The following is an 18,871-nucleotide window of genomic DNA, read 5'->3' as shown; positions in this document are numbered from 1 at the left end:
GCTAGAGCTTTCTCTTTCTCGGTGGAGCAAATCTCTCACAATGCTCTCTTCCTCTTTACAAGATGAAACTTAGGTTTAGAGAGGAAGAGAAGACTTGGAAGCTTGGAGGCAAAGACGTGGAGTATGTAATTATATTAGTAACCTACTTCAATGCCCCAAGCTTCCAATATATAGAGAGGAAAGAGTTGATCATAAGACAACTCATTTCCTATGTACCAGTCGACTGACACTTCCATCAGTCGACTGGTGCAACTATTAGACATAGCTAACGGCTACTTGGTAGAATCAGGGTTTCTGCCAATGGTCACTTATCAATTGATTGGTGAAAGTACCAGTTGACTGGTCATTGCTAGCTGAGCGAACAGAATACTTTTGTTCGCTCCTAATCGACTGCTCAGTCAACTGGACCAATCGACTACCATTCCATCAGTCGATTGGTCCCGATTACATACTCACACTCATCATTTCCGGAGTCACCCTTGAAACCCTCTTCCTCGGCCTTGATCCCTCAGATGCACCTGAGCCCGCAGCTCCTCTCCGTGCCATCCTTTACGTTACCTTGAAGTCCGCTTTCCTCGACTCCATTCCATTCCTCCTTGTACGACGGTCCCTCTGATGTCTTTCACAACATCTTTCACCAACTCAAGTATCCGAGCCCTCAGATGAGCTTTTGCTTATGTGTTTCGCCAAGTTCTGCAAGACTCAAACACATATTAAACCAATATGAAAGTCTAACTTAAATTCTTTGACACACACATCAAAATCATGATCGTACTGATCAAATTTAGGTCAATTGCACCAACAAAAGTGACTCTGACACTTTTTCTAAAATGAACCTATAAATCTCTATGATTTGACAGAATAGAAACTTCGAAAGTGCGATTTGTCTGCAGGATATTCTCTGTCCTTCGTGACATAAAATTCTAAAAAAGAGTACGAAGCCATTGGGCCATGGGGGCCACAATGGGTCGATCGACCACCATTCAGGAGGACTGCCAGCTCGACCTTGTAGAACGTATATCAATGATTCAGTCTTCACTCGGCCTCTTCGTTTGCCTTAAAGACACAGTATGCCCACTTGACTGGAGCAGTTGGTCGAGTTAATTAATACTTAGCCTTAAGCCTTGTCCATGTGTCATAGGTTGAGACATGAAGTCTAGCCAATCGGAAGGTCCGGTCGGCTGCTACTCCTTGCGATCTACCTACTTGTAAGGGGATCTAAGATCAGACTTCGAGACCTGGTCGACCATTCAAGATTCGATCGGTTGTTTGGGCTCCGATTGTTCATATTACCCGTTTAGGTGTGTCTCTGTTCCTGTTAGTGACTTTGAAGGTTGACCGCTTCTTAATTTTGATTGCCTCGTCAACTGATTTCTTCGGCCTTGACCTATGTTTTAGGGGGGTCCATTCTTATCACCGTATCAATAATCATTCTTAACACTCTCATCGATGGACTCTACAAGCAGGAAGGCTTCGAGATGGTCTCTCCTTGCTCGATAGAATGAAATCAAGTCATGAGGCTTTGAGAGAAAGCCAGCTCGGTGCGAGCAAACCTCAACTTCTCCGCTTGCTCCTCATGGAAAGGGAGATCTCCAATGCGCTGTGCGCTCAACTTCCTGCTCTTCTACTAGCCTCCGCTATCACTGTTGCCATTGGATGAGGAATAAATGAAGACAGAAGAAGAGAAGGTCCCAAGAAGCTAAGGGATTATGGAGGAGCAACGATGCGTGATCAGAGGTCAATGATAAAGGTAAATTAGTAAATGTAAAATTAAGTTGTTGCGTAATTTAAGTTGAATTAAATAATATTAAAATTATTTTTTATTCTTTATAAATTTAGTTAAGATAAAATTTTATTGATAAAAAAATAATAATTTTTTTTTTTTTTTAAAAAGAATTCAACGGACTCGTCCGCACGGACTCTCCGCATCCTAACTTATTTATATATATTATATATCTATAAAAAGATAATCTCATCCAACTCCTTATCCGAAATAAAACCCACCAACAGCCGATTCACCTCGGCGGCATACCGTCACCTCCCATAAGCCCAAACCACGGGCCGCCGGCGGTAACTGGAACGCCTTATAGGACTCCCTCTTCCTCCACTCCTCTTACCGATCCCCAAATCGTCTCACCATCTCCGCCGCAATGCCCTCGGCCGCTGCCGCCTCTGTCACCGCCACTTCCTCTCTTTTCTTTGTTGGTCAAACCCTCAAGCCTCCCGCCCTCATCCGTTTCCGCCGCTCCGCCTCTACGGAGGTCTTCTCCTCCCGCGCCCGATTCCCGCGCCTCGTCCCCGTCCGCGCCGCCGTTGCCATCGAGAAGGAGACCCCCGAGAACGAGCGGCCCGAGACCTTCCTCCGCGAGGCCGATGGATCCCATTCCGCCGCTGCATCAGCGTCCGCCTCCGTTCGCGCCCGCTTCGAGCGGATGATCCGGGAGGCTCAGGATGAGGTGTGCGCCGCTATCGAGGAGGCCGATGGCGGAGGAACGTTCAGGGAGGATGTTTGGTCGCGGCCGGGAGGAGGGGGCGGCATCAGCCGGGTCCTGCAGGACGGGGCGGTGTGGGAGAAGGCCGGGGTTAATGTATCGGTGGTGTACGGGATTATGCCGCCGGAGGCTTATCGTGCCGCCAAGGGGGAGGCTGGAGCCACGGATGGGTCGGCAAAGGCGGGGCCTGTACCGTTCTTTGCAGCTGGAATCAGTTCGGTATGTGACAATTATTCTTTCAACCTACTGATTAATTATTAGTTTGTAGAATGTCGTTGAGCAAGAGGGCATTGTGTTGGCAGTAGAACTGCAGTTGTTAGAAGGGTGATTTTTGCAACGGTGGGCTTTATTTTATGGTTTGAAGTCTGAATTCTGTAACAGATAATTGATTTTTTTTCCTACGGACTTCAGATTAACAAGGCAGCATAGGCTGAAGTAAGTGCATATTCAGGAGAAAAATAAGTAAAAAATGAATGGTTTGTTCAACAATCTGGGTTAAACAGAACACAACAACACTGCCTTAGATAGATAAATGTTTGACTATTTGATCCTTGAATGAATTAGTCTTCATTAGTTATACTAGATCATTCAATGCTTAATGATCATAACTTCGTATGTAACTCAGAAAATGCTTTTATACCTTTGTGGAACTATGTGCCATTGTACCGGGGATAGAAGAATCAGGATAATAGGGCTAGGAATAAGTGAGCTCTATTAGATGTCTGCAAACTTGTGGAGAGCTTAGTATACTGAGTGGTTAATATTATATTTGGAGTTCATTTTCTTGACTTTGATGAAAGGTTTTTTTCATCTACGCCAAATGGCTTGCCAAAAATTTAAGACAAAGGATCTGGTTTCTTCCGAGTATATTGAAGAATGTTGATTTTCTGAAGAATTTAACTTTAATAAGTGCAAATGTTGATTTACTGAAGAATGTAAATTTAATAAGTGCAAACTGCAAAGTCGTAGATTCCCAAAGCCTCAAACTTATTGATTAAATTTTTATAGAGCTTTGGAGCATGATAATTTCATTCATCTAGTCATTACTCTTCATCTTAGTCCTGTATAGTTGTCCCTTGCAGCATCATGCCCTGTGCTTTTATTTTGTATGTGACACTGTATGTATTAGGCTATTGCATTATGCACTATATGGAATAGATTATTCAAGCAATTTGCTCTATGTTTTGCAGGTTTTGCATCCAAAAAATCCATTTGCACCAACATTGCATTTCAACTACCGGTACTTTGAAACTGATGCACCAAAAGGTACCTACTCTAGAGTTTCTAAATTTTTATCAGATTTTTAAGTCCTTGATACAGTTACTTGATTGATATTGTGACCTTTTTAAGACAAATATTTTATCTTGAAATTTCTGTCCACAACAACAACAACATACCAGTTGCATGCCCCAACTATTGAAGGTCTACTAACAAATATTTTCCTCTATTGAACTCTATTTAAGGCTACACAGCTACTAATATCTGGATCTTTTAAGTCAATTTAAATTTATTTCGAGTAGTTATAGTTTATCACTCTTATACCCCTCTTGGCCTCAATCCTATTTGTTCCAACTTGTGTAGTCATATCTTTGATTATTTACATATAATTCCAATCTATTTGTTCATACACTTCCATCTTAGCATTTTAATGTCTACTGCACATGCTTATAAGGTTTCTTAACTGTGAACCACTATGATCCATAAAGTCATAATATTTTCCATCGTCCATCAATTTCTTAAGCATGGATCTGCAATCTATTTCAATTTTCTTTCGGCAAGTGGAGCTATTCTTGCTGTATTGCCTGAAGCTTCCGAACATCTGCAAAGCTGCTCAGTAAGATACATGCTGTCGCAACTTAACAAGCTAGAATATCTTCTTCTTTACAAGCTAGGATATCTACTTCCCAGCAGGGGTACTTGATATAACTAGTTTATTGACTAGATCATAGTTGAACAAAAAAAGTTCACATATGTGCTGCTAGAAGCTATAATGTGGTCTATATAGGCTGAACTTATGTTGCTGCAAGATGCATAGTCTGTTGTTGTTAGTCTATAGCATGATAATTTTATAGTTAATTACCACTTGAGTTGTTAATACTCTTTAGGTGACATTAAATGGAAAATTTTAACTCTGCTATAATATGATGTTTCAGGTCATCAAAAATTCAGGTTCAATATAAATGCAATACATCCCAACCATGTTCTAATTATATAACTAAATTAGTAAATCTGCAGACTTATTATATTTTAAACTACCATTTGGAGCTGCCAGCTCTAATCCATATATAGAAAGAAGAGTCCATTTAAGGCAGATGGCTTATAAAGTTTTGTGTGAAGTTATCACTGATTGGGATTCTCAATTTTTTGAAGATAATTTGTATTCGAAAGATATCCTTGGATGGATTACTGAACAGATGATTCAGTTCTGATATTTTTGTATCAATTTGACTTAATCAGTCCTGTTTCAGTTTTAGTTTTTTGTTGGAGTTTGTATAATGTTGTATGAATGAAAACATATTATCATCTTTCATAAACATCTCCTTGCAGATGCTCCTGGGGCACCCAGGCAATGGTGGTTTGGTGGCGGCACTGATTTCACCCCCGCTTATATCTTTGAGGAAGATGTTAAGCATTTCCACATGGTTAGTTTAAACACTTTAAGCTTCTTGTCATTTTGAATTATCTGATTAAGTTCAGAGGAAATATTACTGGCTCATATGGAAAATATGTCAATCTTGCAACAAAAGAGAATTGACAAAAAAAGAAAGGAGATTAGAGCTTCAACATTTACTGTGCGAGAATAAGGAGACATACTGAGAGCAAACTAACTGCAAACTGAAAGGATTGTCTTGAGGTGCGGAGAAAATGGAAAGGCGGGAAGAAGCAAGGGAAATAGGGAAGTAGGGGAGGAGACACCACATTGGCTTCATCAAACCCATGGCTATGATGAAATCCCAAGAAGAAGCAGCTTTATGAGTTGGAAGAAATAAAATATCAAAAAAAAAACTCATATATAATATGCTAATAGTATCCTAATGATTAAATACTTATTGAGAATACATCATTTATAATAACTTAATTTACACTCACAATTTGTGGACCATGTAGTTTGGGTAAGCAAAATTTTTTTGTTTCTTTTTTGTTGCATGGTTGTAAAACTTGGGAATAGACCTGATTGTTTTGATAGGGTGCTGATTGGCTAAAGTTTGACCATAGTGCTACTTGATTTTGTTCTATGTACTAATCCACTATAGTCTATGGTTAATTGGTTGGTTATATATATATATATATCCATAGTATCAATAGCTATGTTGACAATATTTGCAGTAATTTGTTTGCTTTAGTATTTTTTTTTTTTTGATTCTGCATTCTATAAATTCATCTGTAAAGATACCATTTTTTGCTTTCAATTATCTTGCTTAAGTTCTTATTTTAACGTTAGCAAATTTGTTGCATTAGATCCAAAAGCAAGCATGTGATAAATTTGATCCAAGTTTCTATCCCCGATTCAAGAAATGGTGTGATGATTACTTCATTATAAAGGTACACATTTTAATCCTCTTCAGTTATTTTTTCTCAAAAGCAAGCTTATCTTTTTAGTATACAAGCTGATCTGTCGACAGTAAGCTTTTTGGTGTATTCTTGTATGTTTAACAAGTATAGTGTAGATCTTTTTTAATGATTTGGAAATATGGTGACGATCATTTTCATGTTGGAGATGAGTAGCCATCTAGTAGTCGAGGCATAATCAGTTTGATTTATTTATTTTTTCATTTACATTGTGGTTCTTTAACAAATTCAAGATACTACTTCATTTGACCATCCAAAAAAGTTTACATTTCTGACTTTGCTAACAGAAAAAAAAATCCCCACAGAAGTTTACATCATTAATTAAGCTAGAAACAAACAAAGATGATTCCAGCAAGAAATCTAAATTGACTAAAACACAAGAAATACTGCATTTCTTCAAGTAACTCATCCTCTAATATTACTCGCAATTCACCAATTATCTGAGCAGTTACCTTCCTGTATGATCCTTGAATATACATATCTAAGAATTTACCTGGAGAAGGTTTGGTTGTTGTTGTTGCTGTACGATCCTTGAATTGCAATAACCATTCCACTAGGAATAATAGCAACAAAACTGCAACTAGACACCTCTCGTTTAGATTTCCATACAATACAGAGAAGAGGCACCAATAACACTGGTTTAACTTGCAACCTGCACGTGTATAGTTTTACAACACATGGCATATTCTGCATAAACCATTCCATATGCCACTCTCTATTGCTCACACCGCGAGGTGTTTTCTCTTCTCATCCTGAACCCTTTTCCTTGTGAATTACCTTTTCATTTATTATTTGTAAAAGAATCTTCAGCATTTTAGCTAAACAATGAAGCAAAATTCTTGATATTGCTTTTTGATAGTTGTAACTCAGATTTTAGAAGCTATGGCAGTAAATATTAGAACTCCGTCATATGTTCTGATAGCTGAAACCATTTTTTCTTTTCTTTTAACGTCTGGGTAAAAAACTGTTGCTTCTACACATTGGAATATGAATTAATGCGTTGTTATCTTTACACAAACAATCTGATTTCAGCCTTTAATATTTACTACAGCATCGCGATGAAAGGCGTGGCTTAGGTGGCATATTTTTTGACGACCTTAACAACTACGATCAGGAGATGCTTCTTGCTTTCTCTACGGGTAATCATTCACAAACATTTCTCAGATTTCTTAATTTTTTAAAGGAAAAACATTAACCAGAGCTCATCTTTCCAAGAGGTTAACTTTATCCATCATCACACCTCACTTTTGTTCGTCTAACACCAATTTATAACAATGGGCATGCAAAATCTATTTGGAATTATTCAGCAACCATGTTAACCAAAGGGAACTGTCTTTTTGCTAGAATGCACAAAATCTGTTGTCCCAGCATACATTCCCATTATAGAACGAAGGAAAAACACACCTTTTAACGAGCAGCACAAGGAGTGGCAACAATTACGAAGGGGACGCTACGTAGAATTCAATCTGGTAAGCAAGCAAAGTGAAACAAACTTGTAAGCATTCCCACTTCACGAGCTGATTATCAGTGAATACTATGTGCATCTTTCCCTTTCTGAAGGTATATGATCGCGGCACAACATTTGGTCTGAAGACCGGAGGACGGATCGAAAGCATCCTTGTTTCCCTTCCACTAACTGCTCGGTGGGAATATGACCATGTATGAACATCAAACTCCTCTCTTCTCACACAAATAGTCTGCCTAACCACTGACTGCAACTAATTTCTCTGCAGCAACCCGAGGAAGGAACCGAAGAATGGAAACTCTTAGACGCATGTAAAAACCCAAAGGAATGGCTCTAATCTTCACCAAATATTCGATAGACAAGCAACTATAAGTTAAATTTATTGCTGGTTTGTGTTGAGCACAAGGAACCTTATGATTTATCTACATTCTAGGCCCATTTGTAGCATGGATAAATTTGATCAGGAATGGAGTCAAACAGAGATTGTAATGAGTTGCATAATTTTAATCTATTCAAGGTTTTGCAAAATGTTTAGTGTATGTTAGTGTTGATTAGAGCATGATATTTGATATATCAGATTGCAGTGTTAGATTTCGAATTTATAAGGAGCATTTTTTCCGAATCAAATAAAACTTTGCTCAAGTGTTTTTTTAGTATTGAACTTGATTTATCTCTATTGAAAATATTAAAATAGTTTTTTCCCCTTTTAATCAAGATTTTTTTATATTTTATTTGATGGGAGTGTGTAAATACGGCAAATTACTGAACAAATTTCTTAAATAATGTTTCTTAATTTTAAAATTATTAAATTACATATTTATGGACCAATATATAGTGAATCATAATGTATGAACTACCTACCCCCACGGGCTGGATCAGCTGATAAGTTGCCTGGTTGTTTGCTCAAATGACCAAAGGTCGAGGGTCGTCAGTTGCACACGGGAATAATATTCCTGGTCTGCTGGTCAAAAACTCCTAAGACCCCAGTCAACTTTCCAGCCCAGCACTCACCGTGATTTACTTTACTCCCTCTGAAATTCTGGGGGGCCAGGCTCAGGGGGTCGCTAGGGTGGCGGTTCCACCTTTTGCTCAAATAATGTATGAACTACCTGAGTAATAGCCGCGTGAATCGTTAATGTCTACACCTTTGAATAGTTCTCTCAGATGGATCTAGTGGTGTAAATGTCTCTCTTATGTGTTATTAGTGGTCCATGATTTACTTCCTCCGTGTTGACCTCCGTGATTTCCTTCCTCCGTGTTGACTTTGGAACGGATTGACAGGTGACCTTCGTGATTTACTTTCTCCGTGTTAACTCTGGGACGGATTAACAGAGGCGCTAGGACGAACGTATTCATCTTTTGTCACTATGAATGTTTGCGCCTTTGAAGCGGATCGGGTTTGGGTGGACGTGAATCATGAATTGGGTCCTTAATTTGGATCGGGTTGTGATCAAATAGCCGCGTCAGAGTTGATGCGCAATCCCACAGTATGAGGAGAGCTTTGACGGCGGCGGCGATACTTCTCCACCGGCGGTCTCCCGTCGTCTTCATTTCCACTTCGGCCTCTCCTCTTTCTCCTCCTCCTCCCCTCGAACCCTCGGCCTTCCTCACCGACGTCGAGCTCGCGGAGATCCGCCTCCTCGTTCGTCGCCTCTGCGAGTCCGACCGACACGACGCAGCCGTCCGCCTCATCACCACCGCCCTCCTTGCCGACCCCCCTCTCGATGCCCTCCCCATCGCCTCCCTGGCCGACCGCCTCTCCTCCCTCCCGGACATGGTTGCCGCCATGTCCCTCCTCACCGCACTCCGCTACCACCCCCGCCATCCCTCCCCGATCCCCTTCTGCTACTCCCTCATCTCCTCCTACTTTCAAAATAGCCGCCCTAAAGAGGCCGCCAAGGTCCTTTCTTGGCTCTTCCGGTCTGATACCCCATGCCGGCCCGACGCGGAGGTCTACCGGATCTCAGTGGAAGGATTTTGCCGGCTCGGCAGGATGCTCGATGCTCTTATTGCCGTCAAGGAGATGGTCTCCGATAGGATAACTCCGGCAAGCGAGACACGGGTGACAATCTACCGGGGACTGCTCCAGCAGGCTCGGGTCGACGAGGCACAGGAGCTGGATCCCGCATTGATGGTGATCGAGCAGAGTGGTGAAGGATTCGGTGATGTTTTGAAGCTTCTCGACAGAATAATTAAGAACTGGGAGTAACCTACTGTAAGTCTGGCTTGCTTCCCTCTTACTCCCTAGCACTTTGATTGATCAATGCTTCTTTAGGATGTGATTGAATGAGATCATTTAGGCAATGTGTTAGCCAAAATTTCATGTTGGGTTTGGTTTTTGGAATAGAACGAACAAGAAATGCTATAAACAAAGAATAATTGTTCTTATATTTGGTTCATAGAATATTATAAGGAATATTTGTCAGTGTAAAAGATATCCCTGCAATACCTTACTTGCACGATCAACCAGTTTGTCTAGCCAAATGACTCATTTCATCAGCTCGGCTTGACCGAACCGCCACCAACCTAACCATTCCATCAAGCCTGACTGGATCGACTATTCTGCTTGGACTTGCTGGTTTGGCTAGCTCAGTTGGAACTATCAAATGTGTTATCTCAAGCATAAAATAAATAAGGGATAGACATCCTTGAAATAAATTGAGGAATAACACAATCAAATATAAACATAAGAATAATTATTTTATAGGAATTTAGAAAAATAACTATAGGTTTGCTTATGAACCAAATGTACTAATATCCAATCCATTAAGCTTGAGTTGCTGAGGAATTTCCTTTCATGTTTAGTTTGTTCAGATTCTATCATGTCTATGTTATTCACTATGGCAACCTTGAGTGCTGTGAAGAACACAAGGAAAGTAATCTGTTCGTTTTCTCCTCCAGTTTTCTTGGTTTCTAATGTTAAGGTTCATGAAAGCACTTTGTAGATTCTTGATCTAAGGTTTCAATTGATTCATCAACTCAAGATATGTGTTATTTGATTGTTGTGGTAATTTTTTGCTAACTTTCAAGAGCTGGTTCTGATCTTTGAACATGGTTACTGGAAATTAAGCTAAGGTGGAATTCAGATGAGTTCAAATTCGGTCAAATAGGGTTCTTCCAAACTAGAACTAGTTCGGTCAATAAGTGAGGATGGGATAGTTGTCAAATCAATTGATCCAAATTGATCCAATGATGATGAAGGTTGGGCCGAGGTGAATGGTTAAGATGGATTGCCAAAGCTTGGTCTGAATGGTTGGGTCTTGTGGGTTGAATTGAGGTTACAAACAGAAGTGAGGTCAAAGAGTGTTCGATCTGGAGAAGATTATATTCCCTTGCTCGCCATTGCAAACCAAGATGACACAAAATTGTTGGAGTCCATCACAAGGCTCTAGAAGTGAATGCCCATTGGAACCATCTCTAGAATTGTTGCATAACCATTGATCTAGGTAATTTCTGTTGCTTGAATTGTATTCCACCTAAATATGTGTCACTAATGAGTTTGTTTCAAGATGCAATGAACAATACAACAACAACAACAACAACCAAGCCTTTTCCCACTAGGTGGGGTCGGCTGTATGAATCCTTTTACGCCATTGAGCTCTATCTCCTATTATATCATCTATATTTAAATAAATTTTATCTTGTTTTATTGTTGTTAATCAAGTCTTTTTTGGTCTTCCTCTTTCTCGTTGAACAATGATATTGAAAAATCTAAGGGTATCTTGAAATGATGGAACAACCTTCCTTTTATGCCTCAAGTTAGCTCTCATTTTACATTGCTCTCGTTCATCTTTTCCTTTCGCTTTGTTACTGGTTTGAAAATAGATAAGATAGTAATATTGGATTTTCATACGGTAACAGGCTGACATTACTGGTATAGTATCATGATTAGATGTGCATCTTGTGAAGTGGATATGCTGATATGAATTTTGCAACATAAATGGATGAGATAAACTTCCAGCAGGGGAACAACAACAATGTGATTCTTATAACTTGTTAGGATTTACTAATAATTGCTTGGTGTAGTGGTACAACAACAACAACAATAACAACCAAGCCTTTTCCCACTAGGTGGGGTCGGCTGTATGAATCCTTTTACGCCATTGAGCTCTATCTTCTATTATATCATCATCTATATTTAAATAAATTTTATCTTGTTTTATTGTTGTTAACCAAGTCTTTTTTGGTCTTCCTCTTCCTCGTTTGATATGCATGTTTATCATAGTTTTACATCGCCTAACTGGAGCATTTATTGGTCGTCTAAGTATATGTCCGTACCATCTTAAACGTCTCTCGGAATTTTTCCTCAATAGATGCAACTCCGACTTTCTCTCTAATACTCTCATTTCTTATTTTGTCCATCTTCGTATGTCCACACATCCACCTTAATATCCTCATCTCTGCAACTCTCATCTTCTGCTCATGTGCTCGAGTCATAGCCCAACATTCAGCTCCATATAACATAGCAGGTCTAACTGCGGTTTTATAGAACTTACCTTTAAGTTTAAGAGGTACTTTACGGTCACATAAAACACTCGACGCTCCCCTCCATTTCACCCATCCTGCTTGTATTCTATGTAAGACATCTCTCTCAATCCCTTCATCATTTTGCAAAAATGATCCTAAATATTTAAATCTTTCAGACAACTCGTCCTCTCATACCTTAACAATTGTCTCATTACTTCTAATATTGCTAAACTTAAATTCCATATATTCTGTCTTTAAACTACTAAGCTTAAAACCTTTCCCTTTTAGTGTTTACTCCTTCACGTGTCTCATCTACCAAAATAATATCATATGCAAACAACATGCACCACGGTACTGTGTCTTGAATGTGCGCAGTGAGTTCGTCCATAATTAGTATAAAAAGATAGGGGCTTGGAGCTGATCCTTGATGTAGCCCTATCTTTATTGGAAATGTTTCAGTTACTCCGCCTGAAGTCTTTACTCTAGTCGTTACATCTTCATACATATTCTTAATTAGTTCAATATATGTTACGTTAACACATCTCTTTTCTAAAATTCTCCATATATTTTCTCTTGGGACTCTATCATAAGCTTTTTCTAAGTCAATGAATACCATGTGTAGATTTTATTTTTTTGCTCCCGATATTTTTCAATTAATTGTCTAAGAAGATGTATAGCTTCTATTGTCGACTTTCCAAGCATGAACCCAAATTGATTTTTTGTCACTGTGATCTCCTTCCTTAATCTTTTTTCTATTATTTTTTTCTAAAGTTTCATAGTATGACTCATTAGTTTAATACCCCTATAGTTTGCACAATTTTGTACGTCTCCCTTATTCTTATATAAGGGAACTAGAGTACTTATCCTTCTAAACTTTTTTTCGTTTTCAATATCATGTTAAATAATTTTGTAAGCCATTCAATACCTTGCTTCCCTAAGCACTTCCATACCTCTATCGGAATATCATCTGGTCCAACGGCTTTTCCATTGTGCATCTCATTTAAAGTTTATTTTACTTCTGAAGTTTGAATTCTACGATAAAAATTAAAGTTTCTATGCTCATTTGACCCAATTAAATTACCTAAGTTAAGTTGGTCACCTAAACCTTCATTAAAAAGTTGATGAAAATATCTCTTCCACCGCTCTTTTATTTCTCCATCGTTTACTAATACCCTATTACATTCATCTTTAATATATTTTATTTGGCTAAGATCTCTTGTTTTTCTTTCTCTCACTTTAGCTATTCTATAAATGTATCTTTCCCCTTCTTTTGTATCCAATTTTTGATATAACCGTTCAAAAGTTTCATTTTTTGCTTCACTCACTACTTTCTTAACTTCTTTCTTGGCTATTGTATATTTTTTTAAATTTTCCTCGTTCTTACAAATATATAATTCCTTATAAGCTATTCGTTTTTCCTTCACTTTCTCTTGTACTTTCTCATTCCACCACTAAGATTCTTTACTTAGTGGTACATGTTCCTTTGACTCATCGAGTACACTCTTAGCTACTATTTTCAACTTTGATACCATCTTATCCCATGTTATATTACAGTCATGGTATATTTCACCTAATGCTTGTACTTCTACCTTCTCCTTAAATATATATTGCTTCCCATCCTTTAACTTCCACCACTTAATCTTAGGAATTGTATATATTTTCTTTCTATTGATACTATGTTTGAGGCGTATATCCAACACTACTACCCTATGTTGGGTAGTTAAGCTTTCTCCGGAATGACTTTGCAATCTTTACAAATCTTTCTATCATTCTTCCTAACTATAAGAAAGTCAATTTGCGATTTATTATTCCTACTTTTGAATGTGACTAAGTGTTCTTCTCTTTTCTTAAAAAACGTATTAGCTAATATAAGGTCATATGCTATTGCAAAATCTAATATAGTTTTCTCTTCCTCATTCTTCGTTCCAAACCCATAACTCCCATGTACTTTCTCATATTCCTCATTTTTCACTCCGACATGCCCATTTAGATCGCCTCCTATTAAAATCATTTCATTTGGTGGAATATTTTGTAATATTTCATCTAAGTCCTCCCAAAACCTTGATTTGGTAGCTTCATCTAATCCTACTTGTGGTGCATATACGCTAATTATGTTCATAGTTTCTTTTGCTACTATTATCTTAAGGGCTATAATTTTATCCCCTTTTCTAACTACTCCTACAACTTCATCCTTTAACAAACTATCTACAATAATACCCACTCTATTTCTTGCTTTACTCTTTCCAGTGTTCCATAACTTAAAACTCGAGTTCTCTATCATCTTTGCCTTTTCACCTGTCCATTTTATCTCTTGTACACACAAAATATTAATTTTTCTCCTAATCATCATATCTACTACCTCTATTGATTTTTACCAGTGAGAGTTCTTATGTTTCATGTTCCAAATCTTAGATTATTAGTTTTCCTATCATATTTGTTCTTATCTAACCTATGGTGTGAGAACTCTTGCCTATTTAACACTACACCCAAGTTCTCATGGAGATGTAGCGGTCAGACGTTACAGTCGGACCCTGTAACGCGAACTCTTGCATATTTATCACTACACCCGAGTTCTGGAGATGTAGCGGTCCTTGCCGAGACGTTACAGTCGGACCCTGCAACGCGTTCCTTCCGGAGAACAACTTAGCATTTAAACGAGTTAAATTTAAACGAGTTAAATTAAATTGCTAAAGACCAAGGCTTCAAATTTATATAAGTTGGGAGTGTTTTAACCTTATTGCTCTCACTCAGAACAGGAATAATCATATATCCAATATGTTGTGAGGATAGTCTGGCCAAAACTGAAAAAACTTGTTATGACCTATTAACAATGGTTTATTTTCTTATTTGAGTCATTTTCACTTCTTTAAGGTAAGAGTTCTTTATAAATTCATTCATTCTTTTGGTACAGTAGCCATTTAAGGACAAGGCATATGCAAGTGAACACATGAAACTACAACAACAAATCCATCGTGTTGCCGAAGCTTATATAATTGATCAAAATGATATGCATAGTGAAAATATTTCACAAAGCTTCATATTGACAGATTGTTTGAGTAGTGAGGGTAGAAAAATTATTAGAATCTTACAATTTAATAGATTTTTTTTGTTCAAAATACTATTAGGTTTGTATCAGTGTGGAAATGCCTGTTAACATTTTTATTTTACAGTCAAAATCTCGCTCTTTTAAAAAAACTACCTATAAACTCTTCTAATTGACCATTAAATCAACTTAGAGAGAGAATCTTAACAAATATAATAAAATGTTGTGATTTTTTTTTAATAGTATTTGAACTTTAAGGATATTTTGAGAAAAACTATTAAATTTTAGCCAGCATTTTAAAAATTACTCTTGATGATATATGCAGCATATTCTCAAGAATAAGAACAGTTCATTTTACATGACAATGGAACACTAAATAGATGCATATTTAATAGATTATTTCAACCGAGAGTGGGTAAAAAGGTATTATAAAAAAAATCAGGACATTTAAAAAGAGAAGATATCTCTTCCAAGGTAACTAAAATTAGGCTGAACCATTGACATAATCTTTAAGTTGGACTTGGTAGATTCTTAAAGAATAAAAATAACAAGAAATGAAATCTATTTTTATATCGCTTAATTTGGTTCAAATATTAATTAATTTTATTTTTGATTTGTAAAAATGTTGGATAAATCTTCACAATATTAAATATATAAATAATCTTTGGTCCAGTCTATTCGGTTTGCTTGATTCATTCAATCCTCTCAACTCTTCCAACAACTTCACTTAATCTGTTTGGAATACCTAGTTCATTTGTCTTGCTTAGAATCTCATCCGGCTTAGACCTTCCATCATGCTCAGACCACTAGGATCTCCTAAATCATCTAATTCACTTGATTATTTAAGTTTGTCTAGTCCATTGACCATTAAGCTCACAATCCATTTTATTTGTTCCACTTTGTTTGTCCAACTTGTAAACTATGCAGTCGGTCTAGCCTATGTAATCCCTTCAGCTTGCCCATTAATCTAGTTGTAGGATCCTTTTGAATCACTCATCCTCTTCACTTCTTTTAACTCACTCATCTCGTTTGTCTTAATTGCCCCATCGACCTACTAGCTTTTTAGATCCAGCTTTCCCTTTGTAATTGATGGTTGCGTCAATAATATATTCTTCTTAATAAATTTATCATTGTGAAAGTTCGGTGCTGCAAATTCATTCCTCCACGGCTTAGTGTTGTGTCAAGGTGTTTAAACACGAAAGGGTGACAAGAAATGATTTGTTTAAAGCTTTGTAAAGCTTAACATTAAGTTTCATGTCTTACTAATTATTCTTAATTGCTTGTGAAAACATGCTTTGTTTTGTACACTCATGGTTTATTTCATTCACATCTTATTGGTTTAACATCTATTTCCCTTGCTGTTGGCCAACAATTATGCGATGTGAATTTATAACAAATCATATGAAGTTCTAGATAACTCATTCATATTGAAATTCAAACAATTTTAGAAATTTCGATTATTTTGTTATGTATGGTGGCTTCACCAATATGGTTTGATATTCATCCTCTCAGAGTCAAGGAGCAAGAGCTTGTAATTCCTAAAGAGCGAAGATCAATTGAGGGTCTTTGCATTATTTTTTGGGATATTTGGTGGTTTAGAATTCTAGGATACGCTTCATTAGTTATCATACTAAACTTTTTTTCAACTATGCTTGGTGTATTGGCTTTAATTTTGAAGATAGAGTGCCATAATTATGATACACCAAATTGAAGATATCTGCATGGGTGATATTGCTTTGTGTATCTATCCTCTCTAGCCTAAAAATTAGTTGTTTGCAATATCTTCGATTCAAGGGAGGATCAAGGAAATGATACTTTGATCTCCTCCATTCTACCTGGATCTATCAATCGTTGGCTTTAACTTCCGCCTACCTAATGTATCCTATTTTTTAATGCCTTATCCATTCACCTTTATCATTATTGACCCACTTGTAAAAAAAATATGGCATTGATGACTATTGAATCATGGTACCATTTTGTTCTCACATGACATGCTTATTACATTCACATCCAAATAAATTCTTTTTACTGAAAAGAACTATTTGTGTATTTTCTTAATCATGCTTTTAAATTCCAACCTACTTAAATGTTTTTGCCTTGTAGGATTCATCCACTACCGATAGCCACGAGCAATGCAGGAATTGGTGCAAATGCAATCTTCATAAATCAGGAAAGGAACTGCCAAAAACATGAAAGGTAAAACACTTTTTTGTAATAGTTAGCGTTGTGTCCACTATGTTGTGCTTTCAAATGCGTCCACCATTTTTGTATAGGGTACACTCAAAGTTGATAAAGTTTCAAAACCAAATGCCACTGTGCATCCATCTTAATGATTGTCTCATCCACTTGAAAACTAAAGTTGAGTGATTGCCACCAATGAGAGCACTTTGTCCTACATGAAAGCCAAAATTTTTCTTATATTTACTGCAAATATCAAGCCCAAAGCCTCTTAATTAGAGTTTTATAATGCATACTCCTGACATATTTGCTATAATAGATAGAGATTAATTTTCAATGGACACATACCCTCATATCCTCGGGAAAAAATAAATCCTACTCCCTTATTATTTGACAGTTAGCTATAAGCTGACCTTGTAATTTAGACGGTAAGAGACGTCTAAAATGAGCCTAATACCTTTTACTATAATGTACTGTATACTCCTTTGTCTATCACTTTAAAGGGGTAGAAAGATCATGTCTACCTTTAAGCTTTAATTAATTGGGTTGCACCAATAATGTGAGAAAAAAGTTTGGTGCTTCAAAAAGAGCCTAGCGCATTAGTCGGCCAACAAAATCTTATCGTCATGGGAACTCATCCATAAATTAAGTTTGCATATGTCGATCTTCACTTCCCATGTTTCTATGTAAAGTCATTCTTTTAGTTCAAGTCTTGTTTGAGTTGGTACATAATTAACTCATTTAGATACCTTATATGGATGACAAAGGAGTACTTGAACTAGCAAATCCCATGGGGTCTTCACAATTGTAATCAAATAAAAATATCATCAATTTAATAACTTTAAAGATATAAAAGCAAATATGACAAAGCAAATTAACAAATTGCAGTTACATCAATATTGTAATAAAAAGATGATTACGTTAATTAAGGAGCCAATCAATTTATAACAGTTACATCAACACAAACCTTGAAATGTGGAGAAGAAATCAAACTGGCCCAAGCATTTATTTCGTGATGTTAATAAACAAATGAATTAATTGATAAAAGCAAACGACGTGGAGTTGAAGCGAGCTGTTCCCTTAGTGCCCTTACCCACCCCATCCTTGCACAAAGTCTTCACTTTCTTTTGACAAACAACCGTCAAAGGGAGGTGAAATTGTCAAGCGGAGGGTGGTAGCTGGTGGGTGAGGCGGAGGCAAATGAGAGCATCTCTTAGTTTTCCGAGAGCTTCCTCACTGTTGGATTAAAAATAAAAAATATGGAACCGTTACATTAACGGTCCACCAGAGTATCCTCCACTACTATTGAGAGATAGGTAAAGCGGGGAAATTTAAGTGGCAAGTGCCTGGGTGAAGGTCTTAAAGTCGATGAAACCCTCTGTTGAGTTTGAACTTCCCGACTATTATAGTCTAATCCTAAATATTTATCATTGAACTATACCCAGAGGGTGATAATAGTGTTGAGTTTGAACTTCCCGACTATTATAGTCTAATCCTAAATACTTATCATTGAACTATACCCAAAGGGTGATAATAGTGTCAATGAAGGTGTTAGCTATAAGCGAATCGAAGTTCATCAACGAAACGTTTAACACACTTGGCTTCAACTAGACTGTCAAGATTAGATAGATTTCATGTTTTTTTATCGATTGATCC

General features: G+C 37.3%; 2 protein-coding genes across 2 annotated transcripts; both read left to right on the top strand.

Annotated features, from left to right (window-relative positions):
• The first annotated feature begins 1,982 nt into the window (after window positions 1-1,982).
• On the top strand, window positions 1,983-8,055 carry LOC121991972 (oxygen-dependent coproporphyrinogen-III oxidase, chloroplastic-like). Its single transcript, XM_042546062.1, has 8 exons — window positions 1,983-2,711; window positions 3,683-3,758; window positions 5,040-5,134; window positions 5,952-6,035; window positions 7,114-7,201; window positions 7,407-7,531; window positions 7,623-7,721; window positions 7,796-8,055. Exons 1-8 carry the CDS (start codon window positions 2,151-2,153, stop codon window positions 7,862-7,864), a joined length of 1,197 nt encoding a protein of 398 aa, XP_042401996.1. The 5' UTR covers window positions 1,983-2,150; the 3' UTR covers window positions 7,865-8,055.
• A 924-nt stretch (window positions 8,056-8,979) lies between these two features.
• LOC121991971 (pentatricopeptide repeat-containing protein At1g52620-like) lies at window positions 8,980-17,367 on the top strand. Its single transcript, XM_042546060.1, has 2 exons — window positions 8,980-9,742; window positions 17,141-17,367. The coding sequence occupies exon 1, from the start codon at window positions 9,017-9,019 to the stop codon at window positions 9,734-9,736; it is 720 nt and encodes a 239-aa protein (XP_042401994.1). The 5' UTR covers window positions 8,980-9,016; the 3' UTR covers window positions 9,737-9,742; window positions 17,141-17,367.
• The last annotated feature ends 1,504 nt before the right edge of the window (window positions 17,368-18,871 follow it).

This window comes from Zingiber officinale, chromosome 6B, assembly GCF_018446385.1.
Source record: "Zingiber officinale cultivar Zhangliang chromosome 6B, Zo_v1.1, whole genome shotgun sequence".
Classification (NCBI taxonomy): Eukaryota; Viridiplantae; Streptophyta; class Magnoliopsida; order Zingiberales; family Zingiberaceae; genus Zingiber; species Zingiber officinale.
This window is presented reverse-complemented; position numbering and strand designations above follow the sequence as displayed.